General features: G+C 41.8%; 2 protein-coding genes across 8 annotated transcripts; one reads left to right on the top strand and one right to left on the bottom strand.

The window, feature by feature from the left end:
- Positions 1 to 82: 82 nt before the first annotated feature.
- Positions 83 to 9,525, top strand: LOC137102573 (DNA repair protein XRCC3-like). Of its 3 annotated transcripts, none has more exons than XM_067482227.1 (9): positions 83 to 287; positions 750 to 887; positions 971 to 1,171; positions 1,522 to 1,676; positions 1,752 to 1,964; positions 2,983 to 3,020; positions 3,168 to 3,367; positions 4,058 to 4,182; positions 4,703 to 4,841. In XM_067482227.1, exons 1-8 carry the CDS (start codon positions 233 to 235, stop codon positions 4,075 to 4,077), a joined length of 1,020 nt encoding a protein of 339 aa, XP_067338328.1. In that variant the 5' UTR covers positions 83 to 232; the 3' UTR covers positions 4,078 to 4,182; positions 4,703 to 4,841. The 3 variants fall into 3 exon arrangements, with proteins under 3 accessions (XP_067338328.1, XP_067338327.1, XP_067338326.1); XM_067482226.1 differs by having other exon boundaries at positions 1,483 to 1,676; XM_067482225.1 differs by lacking the exons at positions 83 to 287; positions 750 to 887; positions 971 to 1,171; ... (2 more) ...; positions 2,983 to 3,020; positions 3,168 to 3,367 and adding exons at positions 5,102 to 5,392; positions 6,914 to 7,187; positions 7,370 to 7,517; positions 8,197 to 9,525 and having other exon boundaries at positions 4,039 to 4,182; positions 4,703 to 5,005.
- On the bottom strand, positions 9,526 to 22,224 carry ppp4r4 (protein phosphatase 4, regulatory subunit 4). Of its 5 annotated transcripts, XM_067482210.1 has the most exons (26): positions 22,127 to 22,224; positions 20,777 to 21,047; positions 19,068 to 19,141; positions 18,527 to 18,629; positions 18,297 to 18,444; positions 16,483 to 16,556; positions 16,300 to 16,406; positions 15,826 to 15,933; positions 15,628 to 15,749; positions 15,380 to 15,502; positions 15,137 to 15,279; positions 14,927 to 15,046; positions 14,594 to 14,671; positions 14,206 to 14,289; positions 13,749 to 13,922; positions 13,555 to 13,660; positions 13,273 to 13,420; positions 13,047 to 13,191; positions 12,009 to 12,047; positions 11,850 to 11,921; positions 11,716 to 11,779; positions 11,506 to 11,583; positions 11,215 to 11,305; positions 10,868 to 10,929; positions 10,414 to 10,756; positions 9,526 to 9,904 (listed from the first exon to the last, which is right to left on the bottom strand). In XM_067482210.1, the coding sequence occupies exons 2-26, from the start codon at positions 20,876 to 20,878 to the stop codon at positions 9,859 to 9,861; spliced, it is 2,754 nt and encodes a 917-aa protein (XP_067338311.1). In that variant the 5' UTR covers positions 20,879 to 21,047; positions 22,127 to 22,224; the 3' UTR covers positions 9,526 to 9,858. The 5 variants fall into 5 exon arrangements, with proteins under 5 accessions (XP_067338311.1, XP_067338314.1, XP_067338313.1 ...); XM_067482213.1 differs by lacking the exon at positions 22,127 to 22,224 and having other exon boundaries at positions 11,716 to 11,773; positions 11,850 to 11,915; positions 20,777 to 22,078; XM_067482212.1 differs by lacking the exon at positions 22,127 to 22,224 and having other exon boundaries at positions 11,716 to 11,773; positions 20,777 to 22,077.
- Between the last annotated feature and the right edge of the window lie 182 nt (positions 22,225 to 22,406).

Raw genomic sequence — 22,406 nt, 5'->3', positions numbered from 1 at the left:
CTAAACAGATTTTGTTCTAAAAACGAAACAGCCTACCCATACAGAGGCAGGTAAATGGGTCCTACCGTCGCCATGTGATGACGTGCCTTGTTTGAGCGGGTAATTTTGGTGTCAGTGTCTGAAACTGAACTAACTAACTAACTAAATAAATATTTGCACGTCAATAAATACATAGTATCTGCTTTGAGTTTAACGGTGACAGCAGTGGGGGCAGCATGTCATTAGCTTGAACATGAATTGGGATCAACTGGAGCTCAACCCGAGGATCATAGTTGCTGTGAAAAGAGGTAACAAACTAAATTTAAAAAATTTCAAATTTTGCTTCTATTACCATGAAACAAAGTGATGCTAACAATGCCTATTTAGTAGCAAGTACCATCTGCATGTACTACAGCATGGGCCACAGTATGGGCCAACCTTACCTGATCCCAAACACATGTTTTTAGCTGTAGGAGAGCTTAGCAGTCCTATTTAATGTCCTAAAAGAATCTGACCGAACGTAGACAGTGCTCTGCTAGACTCCATACAAAATGTTTTAGTTTTGTATTTCAGTGTGATTTAACGTTGTTTGTTAACAGATCAAGATTTAAAATGTTTACTTAAAGTACTTCATCATGCTTATGTGTAACATGGATTTGATATGAAGTTTAGTTGGACCATGCTCTGGTGTCAGGAAGACATCTAACAAGTTTTGAGGAAAATATACGAGTGTTATTCAATGCTAACTGGTGTTTTCTGCCCCCAAATAGCTAAGCTGAAGTCTATAAGCGAGGTTTTATGTGTTTCTGGTTCGGATCTGCAGAGGCTCACTGGTTTGTCGCACTCTGACGTTCAGCACCTGCTGACCGCCGTTTCCACCACCTGCAGACGACACCCCCCCACACCTGGTGAGACCAGAAACAATTGATAGGACATCTCAGGACAATGTTAAAGAACTTCACATATTAACCTGTGTTTCCTGCATCTTAAGTGATCCTGCTCCTACACAATCAGGAGTCCAACCTCAAGCTCAGCCTGGGCTGTCGTATACTGGACCAGCTGCTGAGAGGGGGTCTTCCTGTAGTAGGGGTAACCGAATTGTCAGGAGAGAGTGGAGCAGGAAAAACTCAGCTGGCTCTGCAGCTCTGTCTGTCTGTACAGTACCCAACACAGTATGGAGGACTGAACTCAGGTCAGTGAACACAACATCAGGAATAGAATCTTGCTCCAGATGTTGAGTCCTCGTACCTCATGTTGACAAAGGTTTACTGTGACTGACAGGCTAAACCAATTTGAAATGGTCAGACTCTTTATAGAATTTGCTCAGAGCTTTGGATCTACCTATAAGTAGTGCAATTTCTGAATAGCAGATATTTCCTCTAACATGTCTGACTGTACAAAATATAAAAAACCAAAATAAACTTCTGTAAATGCTGCAATGTCTCACCCTGCAGTGAACTATTGGAATAAATCACAGGCTAACTCAGGATCTGCCTCCAACAGAAACCACACCATTGTTCTTGTCTACCTGGTCTTGTACAGGAGCAGTTTATGTCTGCACTGAGGACTTGTTTCCAATCAGACGCCTGCAGCAGCTGATCCAGGAACAAACCAATCTGCGCACTGATGTCCCCACAGACATTATCCACAGCCTGCGTTTCAGTGACAGCATTTACATTGAGCACGCTGCAGACCTGGTGAGTTCACATCAGAGTTTAGCTGCAGGACAGGTGTGTCTCTAGTTGTCCCTCCTCACATGTCTCTTTTTCCAGGAATCTCTTCAGGTGTGTCTGTCTCGCCGGATCCCTCTCCTGCTAGCTCGTGGTCTGGTAAGGCTCCTCATTGTGGACTCGGTGGCGGCTCTGTTCAGGTCTGAGTTTCAGGCTTCTGATTGGTTGGAGAGGAACAAACAGATGCTTGCCTTCTCCTCTGCTCTGCACCACCTCAGCAGAGAGTTCACCACACCTGTCCTATGCATCAACCAGGTAACACAAACATGCCTTCTGAATCAGCCAGGTAAAACGAACCTGTTTTCTGAAGTTGTGGTTTTAGGGATGTGGGGTTCTGATCGTGGAATGGTCTTGAACTCCTGATCAACAGCACCTAGACCAGGCTAGTCAGGAATGTGGACTCGCAGGAGTCTCTTATGTGTTACAGTACCCACTGTATCAACTGTGGCAATGCAACTGGAATCTTCAATAGATTTCCATCATAAAACTGCAAAACTCGAGTTTTTATTTTCAGGTTTTTATTGTTTTGGTTTTATCTTTGTTGGAAAAATTATAAGAATTTTATTTTTTAATTTTTGTTATTTGTTAGTTTTATCGATCAGATCAGTTTAAGAATAAAAGCAATATCCAATCTATTTCTGGTGGTGATAAAATAACACTTTGAATTCACTTTACTCAATTTATTTATTTTTTTGTTTGTTTTAGTCAGAGATTAAACGTGTTTTTTTTTTCATGTAAAATCCCAAAAACTTTATTATTTTAGTTGTAACTGAAGCAGTTTTTCTACCAGCAATCATTCTTTGAAGTTATCACCATAAATCTAAAACTTATTTTTATTGGTTTATAAAGTGGGCAGCACGATGGAGCAGTGGTTCACACTGCCGCCTGATAGCTAGAAGGTCCGTGGTTCAAATCTACTGGCCAGCTGCAGCCTTTCTGTGTGGGGTTTGCATGTTCTCCTTGCCTGAATCACCTTTACATGTGACTGAGTGTAAATGGTTTGCTGGCTTTTCAAGTCTTTGTGTTGGACCTGAGATAGTCTCCAGCCCCCCGTGACCCTGAACAGAATAAGCTGTTAAGATGATAGATGGATGATTTATCCAGTGTTAATTATGTTAATTTTATTATAAAAATTATAATCATTTAGTTTCTATTAAATCTTTATGCTTTAATTTAATGATTCATCATGAGTTAAATTTAGTGCAGTTTTAGGAAGTCCTAAATTAAACAGAAAACAATGTGAAATGATGAGTAATGTATTTCTGTGTTTCAGGTCTCTGACGTTTTCAGTGGATCAGATGACACTTTAGGGTGAAAACCCCTGTTATTTTATGTTTTATTTTTTTGTCTAATCATAACTTGCTGCTTACTTGATTTTGATTAAATTAATCAAACCAGACTCATTTCACATTTAGCTGAACTTAGGTTCAGGTTAATTAATGTCTTCTCATCTTACAGCCCCCGGTCCTCAACTGTGGCTCCTGCCCTTGGCTTGGCATGGGCCAATCAGTTGATGGTTCGACTTATGTTTCTGCGTCTCCAGAGGACAGTTGCCCGTGGTGACCAGACCAGTGCCGTCCGCAGGCTGGAAGTGATGTTTGCTCCTCACCTGGCTCGAGAAGGGCAGGACGCTGGCATCTGGAGGGAGGGGGTCCAAGGTGTTCATGGATGAGCACATACAAAACTTTATCAAAACATTTGTAGATTTATATAAAAGATACGTGCGTATATAAGAGTTTGTATATAATAAACTGTGAGCTGAGTTAAAAACATTAAAGTTTATAAATATAGAAACTAAGGTCACAGTTTGACTTTTAATATTAAAAAAGTAAATGGATAGTTTCCTTTGCTGCACCAATAACAACCTTTTCCGCTTCACAAACGTTTATAAGTTGAACAAAAATTTATTTTATCACAAATTTAATAATGTGTTTACCGTTGCTGTCAGTGCGCCTGCGCGTCTCAACCGTAAAAACTCAAGTCGGGCGTCTTTTTATTTCTTTCAAAATAAAAGCGTAAGACTGACACTGAATACAAACATGATCAGTAAGGAAAATAACTTTTTATTAAATATTAAGTTTTATTATACTGTCAGGTCAGTACATTATAATTAACAATATTTTTAAAACGTATTCAATTTGATTAAAGTTTGACTCATTTTATTTTAATCTTTTCTTAAGTTTCTTAAGTTAATTTTTAAACTTCTGTTCCAGACGAAGATCATGAGATGTGGGTTTAGAAATGCTTTATTCGTTTCTAAACATTTTATCAGTGAGGGGAAAAAATTAAATATGAAATCAGTCCTTTTTATGTTTGATTTTATTTTCGACGGTACTTTCCTGTGAAAGGAGTCTACCGGAAGAGATGATTCTGTTGTTTGCAGCGGGGATCAGGTCACGAGCTTTACGGAGATGCGCAGCACATGAAGCTTCGGGAAAATAACATCATATCAGCAATCGAGGATCAGCATTAGGTCAGTAATGACGTTTGTTTGTTTGTTTATATAATCAGATCTGTCTATCAAAGATTAATCATCAATACATCACTGAGTCAGCGATCGTGCTGCAGCACAGCTGATCAATACCAGATCATTAACTTATCAGCATATAAAATCAGTTATTGAGCAGGATTTTCTTCAAATTAAACGCCTTTAAGCAACATTAAAAAGAAACTAAAAAACGAGATGATGTCATGAGATAATGTGGGCGGTGTCCCGCAGACCGGAAGTTCATCATAATGTTACTGATTATTGTAGTAACTGGTGAAAGAGCTGAAGCATGATTAGACTTGGTTCTGGATCTGGACCTGTGACGTCCTTGATTTGAAGGTGTGGAGACTTAAGTCCAGTACAGAACATACAGTCCTGTGTGGTTTAGACTCATGATACAAATGTGATCAAACATCAGCATCTGGCAAGGGAAACAAATCTCCGGTGTGTGATTTTATTCATCATTTCAAATAAAGATTGGTTCATTGGCTCCTGTTTCCTCCAGCATACGACATTGAGACCATGCCTGGCTCCATTCCCCTCTCCCTGCTCCTTCTCTTGTTCCTCCTGGGTCCAGTATCCTCTGAGACCGTCAACCCAATGGTTCAGGACCTAATCAGCAGGAATGCGGACTTTGCCACCCAGTTGTATCGCGCTGTCGCCAGCCGAACAGACGACAATGTCCTCCTGTCCCCGTTCACAATTTCTGTAGGACTCTTGGCCCTGCTGAGCGCCTCCAATGGGGCAACCCGGGACCAGCTGGTGCAGGGGCTCACCATGACCGGATTGGACCCCCAGGCCCTCCCAGGTAAGTCTCGGATGTGAGGGTAGGGGTCAGGCATCAGGCAAATTTTAGATGATGTTTTGATTTTAACTGTGAGGTTTGGGTCTCTACTGGTCTCAGATTCGTTCCAGACTTTGAGGACCATGGTCCTGCGGGGGGAGGGGACAATGACCATGCGGCAGAGTATGAACATCCTCCCTGCCACAAACTTCCAGGTGTCACCATCCTACCGGGACCTGGTTCAAAAGTTAGGGGTTAGTGTCCACAGTCTGGCGTACTCAGGGCTGCAGGAAGCTGTTGACAATATCAATCGGTTGGTCCAGGAACAGACTGAAGAGCAGATCCAGGAACTAGTGACAACACTGGACTCCCATACCCAGCTGCTGCTCACCACTGCCACGTCCTATCAGAGTACGTATTACTTCTCATCTGTTAGAAGGTATGCTTACCTGACAGAGGGTGAGACTACCTGAGTCTTCAATGAGACTAGAATCAATCCTCTGGTAATAATCAAAACCCTTCCATGATTTAGACTCCAAGGCCCTTTTAAGCCCCTAACACTAGTTTCAGGGCCTTTTGTTGCCAGTATGACAGGGAGCCCTGAGTCCTCTGGGTTCTGTTCAGGGTTTACTAGAATCTGGCCTCAGGTATTGATCAGCTGACAGGTGTGCCCCTTAAGGTCCTAGACACTGCTGATCTGATGTAACTGTAGACAAAAAGCCTCAGATGTTGAATCTAAGGTTACATTTTCAAAGATGAAACAGTTTGAAAACACTAGGGACTGAGTTAAAATAACTTAAACTACATCAAGACTAATCAGAGATGTTCAGAAAGAATCGTTTTTATATATTACAGATTTTAAGGATGTGAAGTGATGACATATTTTTAGAAATATTTAACATGAAACAATTGTTGTCAACCCACTTTGTTGTGTCCCACAATTGCTGTAAATATTTAGTGACTTTATAGACAATTTCATTATGGCACAGGAGTTATTTTTTGTGTAAACTGGCAATGAAAGGTTTATAAAATGCAGCCCTAAGAGACCTCTGTATTCAAGATGACAGTCAGGTTAAAAACAAATTCGGAGATCAGTCACTGTCACTCACTGATACTTTTCTCTTCTCGTTCTGATGTGGTTCACCTCTGAGCAGGTACAGTTGGCAGAGAGTGGCGATTGGTTTAGTGGGGAAGCCCCCGTCTCCAGTAGAATTTGTTCAGTTATTAAGTTCTTTGATACACATTTATGCTTGTTTGACAGTTGATTTGTAAAGTAGTTTATTTGTTTGAAAAATGGGGAAAACATTTTTTTGTGTGTAATGTTCAAAACAAGTTATGAAACTGATTGTCTCACCTCAGCTGGGGTCTGTTTTAGTTGGTGCCACAACTCTGCTGTGGGTGTGTAGGAGGTGCCCCTCCCCCCCCCGCTCATACTCTGAGTCACTGAGACAAGGAGTCATCAAAACAAAACCTGCATTAATAACGTCAGAATTATTAGTGCCATGAAAAGGAACTTGGATTAATTCATAATCGTCACATTAACATTGACCGTAAAATATGTGTTAACTATATAAAAAAATAAGGAAAGTCAGTTACTGACCAAGAAGTGTCCGTGCACTTCTCAATTTCTAAACAAACTCCAGCAGATGGAGCTTCTCACTAGGTCAAGAATTTAGGTGTAAAGTCTTAAGTATTACCACACTTTCCTTGAATCCAGTGATGTCAGGACATTATCAGGACTGGGGATTCAGATCTGGTTCTGTACATAGATGTGAGCCCAACTACAATTAGTTGGTACCGCTTCAGCTTCAGCAGCAACTCCAGCTCCTTCCCCACTGAAGAAATGTTGTTTCAGGTGTTTAGGTCCTTCCTTCACATAAAAGTGTTGTCTGTATTATGTATTATAAATAAAGTTTTATTTGCCTGTTTCAGCGCGGTTCAGTCCATCCTTCAACTCATCACTCTCTCAGGATGAGCGTTTCAATGTGGACAAGTACCACGTGGTAATGGCTCCTATGATGTTTAGATCTGATAGGTACTTCTTGGCATATGACCGTTCAGTGAAGGTAGGTGTGTTAAAGCTACCAATGGTGGATGGGACAGCTATGTTGGTTGTCCTGCCTGACGAAGGTGTGGACATCACTGCCGTTGAAGATGACGTGACAGCTGAGAAGATCCAGGCCTGGATCAGGCAGCTCAAGAAAACGTAAGACAGTTTTCTTCTCCTTCACTCATTTGTTTCTAATTACGTCACAAAAAGTTAGTAATTACTTAATTATTAACACTTTTAATGTTAAATGACAATATGATACTAATAGTTAAATAATACTGAAATAAAATTTCATAGGTAGAAAAAAAAAATCCATTGCGGTTTTGTTTTGAAAACAGGAAGTTGGAGGTCCAGTTACCTCGCTTCCTATTGGAGCGTCTATACTCCCTAAAGGATGTCTTGCAAACACTTGGCATCAGGCAGGTGTTTCAGGATGATGCAGACATGACCAACATGGGCGGAACTAACGGACCCAAAGTGACTCAGGTGAGTAAAGTTCACACATGAACTTAAAGGATAATTCTGTCTTTTTCTAAATTAATCGTATTGTCCATAAAGACCATAAGGTCTCTTAAACCAACACTGATTCTTCTCTGCTCAAGTTTGGTTAGTTGTCAGTCTGCAGCCTGGATTTGCTTATTTGTTGATGCCATACACCTCTGTTGTTGTCCATAAAGTATTAAAAACACATTAGCCAGTCACACCACTGGGTGATGATGTTTTTCTTTCCAAAAACCAAGACCCTTGTAAGCATTGCATAATGCCCTGGAATGTCTGTGATTCCACCTTAAATGTTATACATGCGAAGTTTACTGTCAAGTCCCCAATCTGAGCACACATGAATAGAAAGGTCACTGGATTTGGAATGAAGAAATATGTTGTCTAGTCGAGCATTTTATTGCTAGTATGTGTGAGAGAGAATTTAAAAATTTAAATTAAAATGAGGGGTCATAATAATAATGACTGATGAATAATAACTGAGTACCTTATATACTTTTTTCCTGATTGTACTTACATATTTTTACTTCAGTAACAGTTTTAATGCAGTGCTTTAATATCACACTGTATTTCTACTCTATTTTTTAAATAATCTGAGTTTGTGTTTCTCTCCTTTTAAGGTCAAAACCTCAGAGATGAGCTGTATTTTTGTGTTACTTGTTTTCAGGTGTTACATAAATCTGTTGTGTCTGTTGACGAGCGCAGTGATGACATCACAACAGGGGGTGGACCTAGCGTGTTTTCAGCTCTTCCACCTCGTTTGACCATTAACAGACCCTTCCTCTTCATCATCTACCAGGAGTTTAGTGGCAGCCTGCTGCTCTTGGGCCGAGTCGTCGACCCCACCCTTAAATAAAACTGGAAGAAGTTCACCTGTGAGCTTGCTAAACCCACCCACCTGTGTCATACTTGGTCAGTGTCAACACTGAAACCGTTAAAACAGCTTTGCTGAGTTCTGTCACTCTTCTTTTTACTGTATGTAGAGTCTAACTGTCCTCCAGGGTTTCCAAACCTAAAGGCTGGGACCCCCTCCCTCTGAGAAGACATTAACGACTGAGTAAATTACATTTGTTTGTATATATTTTTTTAGCTTGTTGGACCCAAGCAAGAAACAGTTGATAAACATTGTTTGAGGATGAGCTGCAGCGCCACCATCAGGCAGCTATGTTGATTATGCTAATTGGGTCCCTTGTAAATTAGTCGGTTGACCACGTAACCCTCTCCATTTAACGCTACTTTACCTGAAACTGACATAAACCATAAAGATCACAGGTGACTAATTTGAATCCTTAATGATAATTCAGCCTCTTGGTTTTACTGCTACAGTAACCACAGAAGTAACAGTAGTATAGCTAATGGTAGCACTAAAACTACAGTTACTAGTCATGTGTTTTTTCCATTACTCTGAAGCTTCAGGTTTTTTAAATTGTTGGTTACAGGTGTAACTACAGTTTTGTGGAGGTGAATTAACAATTTTAAAGCTAATCACTATGACCTGAGAGGCTAAGGTGTGTTCACATTATTTCAGACAAGCAAGACTCCTTTGTTGCTTATGTCATATTTGCCTCAAACAACCTCCGGGGGCACTGTACTGGCAACCACCTCCTTAGATATGAAGCTGAAGTTTCAGTTTTTCTAAGAAATATGGTGATTCCACCTGATGTTCCATCACTTAAACTGTTTCTGTTCATCACAAGGGCCATCTCTTACTGTACAGGTTAATTAGTCATTATTCAACAGTGACAGGCTGCACAAGGGGTCAGTGCAGCTGGGGTCGAAGTTCAACAAATCTTCTGTTCTGCTCAGTGAACTACATACATAAAAATGTGAACACTTTTAGGTGAACTGTGTGTTTATAGCTAATTAGTATGTTAGCATGGCAGCCACTTTAATACTGTATAAATATTTTACTTGTTTAATTTTTTTGCTGTATTTACATTTACATTAAACCACTGCCAGTACCACGCTGTAAATCAATAAACACTGTAAAACAATGGATAGTACATTTTGTTTTATTTCTCACCAACATATTGTCATCAAACTTTACTGTGACATCACATACTCCCACCCAATCAACCACCCAATCAACACTCGTCCATGGATAAAACCAGCCAATAAGAACACAGCATCAGTTTGTGTGGGTGGGATTTACTGAACCAATCGGTTAACAGGATGAATTAACGCACAGTGCTAAGTAGAAACAAGTAGAAGTTCGACTCTATTGTCTCTGGTTGCTGTAAGGCAGAGATGATGTCCTGATGCATTCTGGGAAATGTCTTAAAACTGCTCCCTGATTGGCTGATGGACTGGGGGTATGCTGGCGTCATCTTCACTCTCGTCCTGATTGGACATTGAAAGAGTTCGACTTCCTGTTTCTGTTGATTAAAAACAAAAATCAATAATTTCTAAAAACTGAGAACACAAAGTTAAACTAAATATTAGGTTTAACCGTAATAGCATTTAAGAATAAATCAAGGGTAAAGCAGAAATAATAAGGTGCAAAACACCAGGGGTAAACTGAGATAATTCAGGTTTAGGACAGTGATAGATTAAAGGTTTCAGGGTTAACTATGCTAATATACAGCTAAACCTGGGCAGAAGTCTCCACTAGAGTAAAATCTGGACAAAGCCAGTTTATAATCTGGGTCACAGCTAGAGAGGAAAAACTTTTCAGACAGTTAAATCACCAAAGACCAAAACACCAGATTCGTCTTGGTTCTGAAAATGTTGATATTGATTTAAGGAGTGTTGTAAACCCCTTCCTGAACCGCTGTGGTGGGGGCTTCACCTTGTTTGGGGCCCACTCCTGGACCTGGTCTGAGGTCAGAAACTATAAAACCTGTAAACACTGTTTGGAACCATAAACACTGTTGCTAAAACTCACATTGACAGTTTTCTTGATTGACTATCCTTAACTCCGCATCCCCGCTCCATTGTTTTACTATGCTGGTCCAATGCACTGGTTCTTTGTTCTCTCTGGTCCAAGGTACTTGTTCTGTGATCAATTGTACTGGCTCTCTGGTCAATCATATTGTTTCTGTGGTCCATGTTACTGGTTCTGTGGTCTAATGTACTGGTTCTGTGCTCCAGTGTACTGGTTCTGTGGTCTCTCTGGTCTAGGGCACTGGCCCTGTCCAAAAGGCTGGTGGTGTTGCTGCGGATCAAGACTGGCATGGAGGAGGTGGACTGTGTTGCCATGGTGAAGTGTGTTGTCCTCAGAGAGTCCTCTATAAAACACAAGAAAAACAAAAAGCATGTCATGAAGTGTACCAACTGGTCCAAAAGTCCTAAATTGATAACTGATCATTGGTGATGAGGTCCTTGTGAGGGGGTGGTACCTTTGCTCTGTAACATGGAGGACTTCCCCAGTCCAGAGGAACTGCTAAGGTCTCTAACTTTCCTGAAACACAAAACCAAAATTAGAACACTACGCATACTGGACCTCATTTTGATTTCAAAACAAATAAAACTTAACACTAACCAGCAAGTTTCAAGTGCAGCGCTAACCACACCTCCCCTAACCCTAACCACACCCATCCGCTCCTTCTACACTACAACAATCCAATACAGGATACTACCACCTATCAATCTTATGTTCCAGTTCTTCCCTAACACAACCCTGAGATACTGAAATTTGCAGTTAGTGTTAAGTGACTGTCTAGAGAGAAGGTCTGCTCAGTCTTACAGAGACCGGTCTGAGCTGGTAGGTTTAGATGTTGTCGGCTGACTGCTTAGGGACCGACTTCTTGATAGTTTAGCCTTCCTGATCTCCTTACCTGTAGGAGGAAGACACATCATTATCAAAGGTCAAGGTTCTAAACTGGTTTTGTGGTTTTAAGTTTTAGGCCTAAAAACAACCATTGCATTCCAGTACACACCAAACCACCACAGGTAATGTGACTGGCTTTTAATAAAGGTCTGGTCAGGATTGTAGTTTCAGTTGGGAAGCAGCGTGTCTTACTTAATGTTGACTTACCAGAGGAGGACAAGGTGGCTCCAGACGAAGACACAGACATAGATTTGGTTGCAGATAGAGTGGTTTTACTGTCCCTTCCTGTCAAAGACAGAGAGTTCAAAGACTGAACTACAAAGCAGAAATGGATCAGTAAATTCTGACCAGTGTTTTTTACCAGTAATTGTACAGCAGATTAAAAACTATATGAAAAAGTTAAACAGTTTTACTCACGTTTTCTCTCTATGTGTTTCTCAGAGTTCGGTTTCCCTTCAATCTGTTGTCGCTCCAGCTGCTCCTGACCACAGAGGAGATGTAGTTAAAACAGGAAGTGACTGAGACAGAATGACTGCCAGGTTTAGACTCACCATTTCCAGCAGCAGTGTCTCCTCCTTCTCTTTCTTCTGGTCAAGCAGATCCCTCTCCTGCCGCTTCTGAAACTGACAAGATGTGGACATTATAATTATACAAATCAAACACTGAGCTTCAGTTCTGGTTCTAGTCTTTATAAAAACCAGGTGGCTTACAGGCTCTGTGAGGTCCAGTTTGTCCAGTTCCAACACTGTCTGAAAAAAATGATGAGCACAGTAAACCCCTCAGTTAACGTATCACTGATACCAATAGCTTATCTCTGTAGTTCAAGTCTGCACAATACATAATTTTAGCATTGTCATTGCGATGTACACATGCACAATATCCACAATGCACAACGTCCAATATTGAGTGAGGCACATTAATGGCTCTATATGTAATTACTCTAGACAAAAAGGAAAAGTATAAAAAAAGGTTTCTTTGTCGACAGTACTTTCATGGTGACTTAAGAAAAATATTTATCTTATATCATTAAATTTTAAACTTATCTCTCCTTCTTCAGAAGAGCAGTCACAGCACACACCTGCACAGTTCATTGAATGCACACATTTTTTCATTAAACAGTCAATTGACCGTATCCATTGTTACTTAAGGAAGTGAACATGACTGTTGTTAGCACAGGGTGACACTCGACGTGAGTCCCTACACCCTCCCCAGGTCTCCCTCATCCTACTTTCTTGTTGAGGCAGTCAAGGACCGTGCAGAGTGCAAGTCAGTGGAGGTTTTTTTTTACAAATTGTAATGGTAAATGTTCTGCACTTATATAGTGCTTTTCTACCTATTGGCACTCAAAGTGCCAATAGGTAGAAAAGTTCTAAGTTCACTCATTCACACTCACAATCACACTCACACTCATACACCAATGGGGGAGCTGCTATGCATCTGGCCAATGGTCACTGGGAGCAACTAAGTGCAGGTTCAGTGTCTTGCTCAAGGACACTTCGACGTGTGACCAGAGGAGCTGGGATCGAACAAACAACTGCGAGATTGGTGGACAACCGCTCTATCTTCCTGCCCCACAGTTGCCCCGTTGTGTAACTGTATTTTTTCATATCGCAATACATATCACAGAAAAACGAAAAGCATCACAATGTAAGTTTTTCCCAAAATTGTACAGCCCTAGTCTGGATTAATCTTAGACCTATAGATTCTTCTGACAGTGGGTCTGGATGGATCTCTGGTGTGGATGTTACCTTGCGGATAGTTGCCACAACATCTTTGTCTTTCTCTCTGCAGAGAAGTTTCTGGACACAGAAGTCAAGCTGTTGCAGCAGCTGTTTATCAGCTGGCAGGTGGAGTGATGACCGGAACCTGGGCAGGAGCTGGCACAGCTTGTACCTGATAGTCAGACAGGTGAGCAGGCAGTCAAGTGAACAGACTTACAGGTGGACAGACAGACAGGTGCACAGACAGCCCTACCTGACATTTGCGACTGGATCGTGGACTAGCTCCAGCGCTGGGATCAAGAAGTGTTTGTTGAAATATTTTCTAGAAAAAATCTCAGTGGCCATTTCACAAACATCAAGGAACCTGAGACGGTTCCAGTAGCTCCGACCCTGAGCCAGACCTTAAAATCAGAACGACAGTGAGATAAGCTTCTAAGAAGTTTGAGATGGATTAATAAACTGAGGTACCTGATGTTGCCTGCTCACGCATGACACATTCAGAGTACCTAAGACTGAAGAAACAGAGGCTTCTGACCTTGGATCAGTTGCTCCATCATCTCCTGACGCTGCTCCTGTTTCCGGTTGTAGCGGAGAAATGTGCAGAGTGTCCGAGCTGCCTCCTTCTGAACCGGCAACACTTTCTGGAACACAACAACCAGAGCAGAGGTTACCTGCGTGTCCTTCTGTCCTCCTGTTGTACTCTGTGTTGTAGTTTCCTGTGGTGCTGACGTTAGTGGTGAGAATGGTGAAGATGCGAGGGGAGAAGTTGTGGTGCAACAGGTCTCCAGGCAGCAGCCGAGCCAGGCAGCTGTAATGCTGCAGCAGTTTCTCATGCAGCCGCCAACGCAGAGAACATCCAACCTTCTGTTCTGCCAACAGCAGTGCTGAAAGCAACCCTGGGAACTGGTAAGGAACAGACAAAACCGTGAGAGAACATTGGGGAACCACAGCCAAAAAAGGGAGAAGCATAGTAAAACACAGAACAAACTCAGCAGAATGAGATTATGGAGGAACCTTGGCAGAACCAAAGAGAACATGGGGAAACATAGGCGAACATGGGGAAACCTCAGCAAAATCACAAGAGAACACAGGGGAACTATAGCAGAGCCATATGAGAACATGAGTGATGCAAAGTTGAACATGCAGGAACGACTAGTATCAAAGTTTTGGAGCTGTGTTTTCTCACCTTATTATCCAGAGTCAGGTTGTCTCCTTTGGACATAACTGGTTCTAGAGTTTCCTCCAGATGATTCATCAAAGCGTCCAATACCTCAACAACAATCAAAGCCTCAGCGAGTTAGATCAACACCACACTCATCTCATATTAAAAAGCTATGTTAGATCTGTCAATGTTTTCTGGGATTTTGTGTCTGACTCTAATAAGTAAACCAAACTTTCAGCTTCAAATGACGAATAATGGATAAAAAAAGGAGTTTGTTTTCTAACCACAGATTCCTCCACAAACATTAACATGCTAAGCATAAGCTGAAGGTTTCCACAGTTTACTGTTTTTAACATGGTGCCTGTTTTAATAAATCATTGACCTGCAGGCATGTGACCTTGTCTAGACTCACCTCTAGAGCATCATCCTGCACCAGAGCCAACAACTCTTTATGGACCACCTGGACCTTTGGGCCAAGCAGTTTCACCACCTTATAGGGCAGAGATCAGAGTTTTTATCATCTACAGATCTATAGGTTAGCAGCCAGAGACCTCAGTCATATAGAAAAAACTACTTCTATCTATATGACAAGCAGAAACTAAAAACAGTGACATTCACTTTGGTGCTTATATGCTCCTCAGAGTATCAGTGACTCCTGTGCACTCTACAGGACAAATGTATAGTTCAGACTGTGAAAACAGAACAAAGATCAGGATATATGTTCATGCTGCAGTGAAAATCTGACCTGGTGAAAACTGCCAGCGGCACTTCGCCGAACACTGATCTCTGGGTCACAGCAGAGACCAGAGAAAGATGGGTAGAGCTCAGGCAAGAAGTGGGCAGGGTCACCAAACACCACCATGGCCTGGAGAAAGAAAATAAAAAGCAACGTAACTAAAATATCTGATAGAGAACTGTGAAGACCCGTGCACTATGTGTGGTGTGTGGGGGTTACAGGGAAGTTGTAGCAACAGTTGCAGCGGATCAGCGTTGACTCATTGTTGCCATCATTTTGGTTTCTTTCGGTCTGCAGACCGGCAACACACAGCGCCTTAAAAGTCTGCAGCAATTGCCCCTTCTGATCGTCTGACAAAGAGCCTGAAACACAACATCTTGTCCTGAGCCACCACACCTTAACTATAACTTTGACTTGTGATACAGAAACAAAAGCTGAACCTGCCAGTTCCCTGAGTCTCACCTGTCAGTCCAGTACAGAGCTTCCCAAATTGGAATGACAGAGATGCCACAACAGCTTCGTCTGCCTGTGAAAAGTCCTCGCACACTGCCATCACCAGAGGGACCACCACATGAAGCCTGTCATCTGGGGGTGGGGGGTGGGGTGGGGTGGTTAGATGGGGCGGGGGGGGGGGGGGGGGGGGGGTTAATTATGCAGTCTACAAGGGGTTTCTAATAGGAGATGACAGGAGGGGCTGATGTTGGACTCACCACTATCCATCATCTCCATCAGATTAATGATGGTGTCGAAGGCAGCGAGGCGGACGCTGCTCTCCTCATCTGCAGCAAGCTCCACCAGGTCAGGAAGGACTTCTGTCCTCAAGTCCTCTACCCTGGACAAGACACACATTGTACTTCATTGTTTGGTCAGTGTTTGCTTGATGATTTGTTGGTGCTGGTTACTCTTACCCTGTAGCCCTGGCAATGGTCTCCAGCTGACGGCACATGCAGGCTCTGACCTCAAACTCCACGTCCTGACATAAAGATCGAGCCAACGGAAGCAGTTCCCTTTTAACTCTAATGCAAAGAAAACCCATCTGTCAGAATTCACTTCATGGTGTCTCAACTACAGATTTACATTTACATTATTAATTTAGCAGAGGCTTTTATCCAAAGCGACTTACAAGTGAGGTACAAGCAGTTAAAATCTAAGTCAAGGAGAAAACATCAAAGCAAAGTCCTATCAGAAAAGTGTTTACATTTCTTGAGATGTAAGTGCAAGATTAAGCAGAAAGGAAGGTGTTTTTTTTTTTTTTTTATTTTAAAATAGAATAGATTCAAATGCATAGGAAGGTGTAGAAGAGTTTGCTTAGCGTGCAGAGTTTGGTAGCTCGTTTCACCAGACACACCTGACCTGAACAGAAACAGTATAACTAAACTCACATGTGAGAATCAAACTTGCAGGAAACTTTTCCTAAAATGCGACAACTGGCCAAACGCGCCTGAAGAGAGTGAGACAGCTGAGACTGGTAAAGTAGGGGGTTCAGTACCTGCAAAGACAGACAGGTAGAGAGTGAGGCAGGTAGAGTAAAAGGCAGGTAGAGGGTGAGATAGTTGAGACTTTACCTCTTGTTTGATCGTCTCCTTGGGTAAAGTGTTGATGGCTGACAGCAGAGTCTCCAACCATGCGTTGCTCACCACTGAAACACCACACACGGATCAGATTATCTAATAATGCCAGTTCTTCAAATCAACTTGAGAGGTTTATTTAAAAAAATTGATTTGATCAACTGATTTGATCAACTGCGATAACTGCTAACTCATTTGACTAGAGCACATACATTAACACTAGAAACCATAACCAGCAGGTTTGTCATTTGTTATGTGCTAATTACAAAAGACAGAGAATAAAAACAGTTTTAGGGTGGCTATGAGAATTTGCTGCAAAAATCTAGAAAGATGGAGGCAAAGAGTGTGGACACACATAGGACTATTGATGATCGATTGATATTAATGCCTTTTTTTGTGGTGAATGTCAACAGACTGCTGTCAGTGTCAGATTAATTTAGACCGACATACTGTTGCATTGCGAAACACTTTGTAAAATCTATCAACACACATTCCAATTTCAAAGGTTTGCTCACAAAAGAACAGTGCATCCAGAGATGAATGGACGTCGTGGTTCAAGACCGTTCAAATCTCAGAGGTTATCTTGGTGCACTGACTAAACGTGAGAATAAACATGCTCCTGAATAGGTCTGTGATTGTTAATCAAATGCTGGGACAACAAGCTGAACATGACTTTGGAAGAATCAACATATCCAGGACCACATCAAATCATGGTCAACAACAAACCAACTAAAACAACAAAATGATCTAGCTTACTGTTAATGCACATAGGTAAACCAGGGCCCAGGTGTGATTCCCTGCCTGTGGGTGGTATTTCAAGAACTCAGTTTGGTGACAGGTCAGAGTTTGTTCACCCTGATTTCAGGTTTTGCTTTTGTTTTCAGAAGTTTATGTCAGGGGAAGAAGATATAAATCCTGCTTTGTACCATGTTAATTCGTCATCCAAGACCTATCTTTACTGTTATCACTTTCATGATCCATCAGTCAGTGTTAGACGTTGATCTGAATACATTACAGAGTGTGCATTCCTCCTCAGCTCAGAATAAAATCTTTCCACTGTCTGTCCTTCTAACACGGTGACTCTGTCGGTAATAAGACTGTTGGGTTGTCAGTCTGTTCTCCTGAAACATCTACCATCCATCAGCTGACTGTAACCACGTGTGAAACTTTAGAAACACAAAATACTGATCTATGAAAAGTAATTTCTCGTGTTGTAAAAGATTGCACTGATGCATCATTATCATAGTTTTTATGACATGTTGAAAATTATGTGCATTTTAAGAGGCTGGTTGTTGCAGCTGCTAATACTAAATGAGAGAGAAGTTTTAAATAAATTTTTTAAATAAATGTTGCAGATAATCTGAACTTTTTAGAATGACATTTGTCAATGAATTTTGTTGAGCAAGATTTTTACAGTAAATTTTACTCTCACTTTTGCATTTTTACCTGTACCGTGACATTTACATTATTCATGAGTAAGACTGATATTGCAGTCACACGTCTATGAAAACCTGTTCAACATAGAGGTATAGATTAAATTCCAGGACTAAAGAGGATAATTTTTGCTAAATTTAATTAAACTAAATAATTCTAAATAATAACAAAAAAACTCAAAATGTGTGTAATGGTAATTACAGGAGAAACAGAATGGGGCACAATAATCTTTTTTTGGATTATTTTATTTTGATAGTCACAGGAAGACATAATCATAATTGAAATCGAAATACGATTAATGGCACAGACCTAGGTTAAAGCCTGAGTTTTAACTAAAGCTGCTTTCTGGAATCTATCTGTGGTTCCAATGTGTTTACCTGTGTCCCGGTGGTTTAGGTGCAGCAGGACAGTCTTTAGGATGGAGTAGGTGTGGGTGTGGATTAGGATGATGTCGTCCTGCAGGATGGTTAAAAATGATGCGGCTGCTGCAAGCTGAATTTCAGCTCCAGATCCATTCAGGACCTCCTAAATCAGAGAGATAGGAGAATTTACCTGTCTGACACCCATGTAACACTTAGCTACTGACAAACAGTTTGATGATACATACGCGGACTTTTGGGACAACCCGACGAAAAGTCTCAGCTGGATTTTGGCGGACGAGACTTGGCAGGTTACTAATGACGCTGGTTCTCTGGACCTCCTGACCCACACTGATGATGACAAAACAAAGAAAACACAGGAGACAGGTGAAAGGACCTTAAAGTGAACCCAGATGGACTGTGAATCCACTTAGGACATGGATCTAAAACAACAAAGTTTAGACACTTTCCATCTGATTCCTATTGTTTGTACTTTACATCTACACTTGATGCAGAGTTGCTGAGATCCTGAGTGATCCTCCACATTCCAGGATTACTGAATCCTGCAGGACTTAGTCCTGGAACTCAAGTTTCAAATTTTCAGATGCCAAATGAGTCCACTGAACTAGTTGAGGTCCTCTGGGATCAAATTAATTAGTTTCAGAGTTTACTGAGACACAGAAAGGAGGACGGGAACAGAGCTCAACTGCTGCTTCCTCCACCTGGCAACTCAGAAAAACAGCTGCTTAATTATTCTGTATTCTTCCTGAGCAGGTAAACAGTTCTCACCTGAGCAGGTAAACAGCTCTCTCGATGTCATTCAGGTCTTCATCCACAGTCAGCTGATCGATCTCTTCGGCCGTCTGACACAAAACAACAAACTCAGAATCAAACATGTAAATAACAAGGACAATCCAAAAGTAGCAGTACTACAATAAGGAAGTCAGGTCTTTAAGTTACTGATCAGACCTTACATGATCTGGCCCTCACATTTGTTCTTATTTTCGTAAGCTCATTCACTCCTTAGTTAGTGAGCCTCAACCTCATTAGTTCTATGTTCACTTCACCTATTAAGGTTCTTAATTTCCATAGCCCTTGTTTAAGTTTATTTCCTAGATCATGGTTATCTCCTAGTTCTTGTGTCTGTACTCAATTTTAAGTTCTAGCTCAATCTTTGAATTTTGTCTATTTCCCTTTATGGTTCCTCAGTCTGCCCACTCAGTCCATTTTGTTCTTGTCTTTTCATTATAACCTTTTTTACCATACCCCTCTCTCCTGGTTGCACTTGGGTCCACCCTAAAATACGTATTCTGACAAGTATTCATACACTAATGAACTTGATACTGTTGATGACATGAATGTACAAAATTAGCCAAATGTGTTCCATACATAACTAAACTAAAGTTTCTCCAGAAATCTAAAATGTTCAGTTCCTGTTAAGTTTAATTTACAGATTCAACAAACGAACCACTTCAAACAACAGACTTCTGATAATATACTTCTGACTATATATACTTATACTGTGTGGTATTAGTACTTCCACTGAAATACAGGATGTCCTCACAAATACAGTAAAATGGATAGAGACTGTGTTTGTGGGAGGAGAGGGGGGATGTGTCTGCATCGTCATGACAACGGGGTTTCCTCCTGTAAGAGACAGCTCCCACCTCCTCCTAGCGTCATCAGTGACACCCCCCAAACACACACACGTTCAGGTGAACAAACACAGAACTGATGGATGTGGAAACGTGTGGAGGTGTAGTTGGTTGTCCATGAACATAAACACAGCCTGAATGATGGGGTATGGGAGACTAATTTCAGTCTCCTCCAGTCAATCACGTTTGTTTCAGTTATGTAAATTTTCTGCACTTATATAGCGCTTTTCTACCTATTGGCACTCAAAGCGCTTTACACTGCTTCTTATTCACCCATTCACACTAACAATCAAAAACACACTTAAACACCAATGGGCTGCTATGCAGCCGGCCAACGCTCACCGAGAGCAACTAAGTTGGGGTTCAGTGTCTTGCTCAAGGACACTTCGACACGTGACTGGGAGAGGTGGGGATCAAACCAGCAACTGTGAGATTGGTGGATAACCGCTCTACCTTTCTGCACCACAGTCACCCATCCCAAAGTCTGAGGACCACCTGCTACTTGGTCATTGGTCTCTGGGGGGGCTCCAAGACTTCTTCTTCTGTTCCTATTGTTACTGTTATTATACATACAGACAGCCTTTGTTTTATCCACTTCCTGAAAAATAATTTGGATCTGTCCCCGTCTCACTGCAGACAGAAACTGCGTCATGCTGCACAGACACCGTGTCTCCCTCAGCTTCCTGTGTGGAGGCTGCTGATCTTCCTCCCACTGACTCATCCTCACCTCCATCACCGTCTCACACCACACTTCTCCAACACATCTCCAACAGGCACATGTCAACATTACACACACATGTCTGACCCATGACTCAGTGTCTGTCCCTGTGTGGACACAAATACCTTGAGGCTCCTGCGGACGGGCCTCTCGATGAAGGCCAGCTCCTGCAGCTCCTCCAGTGGTCCGTACAGGAGGCTGGACTGGTTTATCCTGCTAGGGAACATCTGTCCAGTTTGCTGCTGGTCGTTAGTGGGAGAACCTCCGGCAGGTCTCGGTACCGACCATCTCTGATGGAGGAGGAGGACAGAGGGACTGTCACCAACTGTTTCCAAGGAGATCCCTGCTCGATTTGTCCCAGCGGAGGCAACGTCACGCCAGACTCCGTACAGATTTCTAATAATATAACACGTATTCGCTCAACTGCAGGTGAAGCTTTAGTTTAAGTTCAAAGAAAAAAAAACACATCCACACGCTTTCTTCTATTCGGCAAACACTGACACCTCCGACCTGCGAAAATTATTTCGGAAAATCTTGATATTTTTAAAAAGATTTCCCGGTAGTTAGTACGAGAGCGCGTCTCCGGTGTTGAGTCTCTTTCAGCCAGAGCGTTTCCCAGCTAATCCGCGCTCTCCTCTATGCAGAGGAACCAGACTCCGTTGAAGAATTTGTCGTTTGAACGTTTGTCCTTACGTCAGTTGTCCCAGTAATCGCTTCAAGCTCATAACGCAAAAGAAGCATAAATCATAAAGATCTCCCTTCACTTCGGCCAGTCGCCACTAAACCAGGCAGCACATTTTAATGTTTTAGATCATTTACACTTGCTCAGCTTTTCCTGTCTTCTGCGGAGAACTTCATACCAAGATCCGTCCAAAATTATTACACATAAAATGTTCTAATCATTAAAGGGAGAATCGGGAAAGTTGGTACATCAACAGAATTTCAACAAATCTACACGATCTCGTCTTCGGCACACACAACACACGCAAAAACACGAATTCAAATCACATCCCGACCGTGTCCACTTCAGCCCGGCTCAACTGTATGAACGTCACTCCGAACTGCGTTAATTTTTTTTAGCGCAATAATGCGTCTGTTCGCATTTGGAAACCTGCCTATCGTTAAGACCCTTAAAACGGAGAGTTTAGGAGTCGCTACGTCCCACTTGTTCCGGCCTACACTACACCAATAAGCAAATGTTCAAATAAAATGTCGATCTTTCTGAACCCAGATCTGTCTAGTCGCTCCCACACGTAGGGCGGTACCGAGCAGGTCAAACAATCTAAAAGTTAAGAGATAATTTATATGTAAATCTTCTTGTGTGTTTTTTTAAACCAGATTTTATCGCAAGACTCTAAAGAACGTTTTTAATCGTTATCGCACCTCCTGCCGTTCATTTTTATTCGAAGTGGATCGTGAATCGGTAGAACTGTCAGAAATCTGAATGGATATTGGTGAGCGGAGGTTTCACTGACCTGCTGCTCAAGCGGACGTGACCAAATACTGGAGGCTAAACCATCGAACCGAAACCGGGTGATGTCCGACCCGGGGTGGGGGGCTAGCTGGAGGCTAACACCCGCACTGCAGCGAAACCGGTTTCCATGGAAACGGCTGGCTAGGACCGTGCAAACTCATTCATGTATGCTGAGTTTTACTAAGAATAAAAAGAACAATTTCAGTTCATTCCAAATAAATTCATTTTTAAAAACATTTTAATCAAAGAAAATTTAGCTGTTTTGAAACTTGGCAGCACTA

The sequence above is a fragment of the Channa argus genome, chromosome 17 (genome assembly GCF_033026475.1).
Source record: "Channa argus isolate prfri chromosome 17, Channa argus male v1.0, whole genome shotgun sequence".
Classification (NCBI taxonomy): domain Eukaryota; kingdom Metazoa; phylum Chordata; class Actinopteri; order Anabantiformes; family Channidae; genus Channa; species Channa argus.
The sequence above is the reverse complement of the archived record's forward strand: the minus strand, read 5'-3'. Positions and strand labels throughout refer to the sequence as shown.

Bases quoted from the DNA above. Each gene is read 5' to 3' on its own strand.
- LOC137102573 (XM_067482225.1), top strand. From the start codon at position 4,720: ATGCCTGGCTCCATTCCCCTCTCCCTGCTCCTTCTCTTGTTCCTCCTG. The intron at 5,393-6,913 runs GTACGTATTACT...TGCCTGTTTCAG, and splicing joins CACTGCCACGTCCTATCAGA to CGCGGTTCAGTCCATCCTTC. The intron at 7,518-8,196 runs GTGAGTAAAGTT...ACTTGTTTTCAG, and splicing joins ACGGACCCAAAGTGACTCAG to GTGTTACATAAATCTGTTGT.
- ppp4r4 (XM_067482210.1), bottom strand. From the start codon at position 20,878: ATGTTCCCTAGCAGGATAAACCAGTCCAGCCTCCTGTACGGACCACTG. The intron at 15,280-15,379 runs GTGAGACTCAGG...GTTGTGTTTCAG, and splicing joins GCTCTGTACTGGACTGACAG to GCTCTTTGTCAGACGATCAG. The intron at 14,290-14,593 runs GTGAGTCTAGAC...ATTGTTGTTGAG, and splicing joins TGCAGGATGATGCTCTAGAG to GTATTGGACGCTTTGATGAA.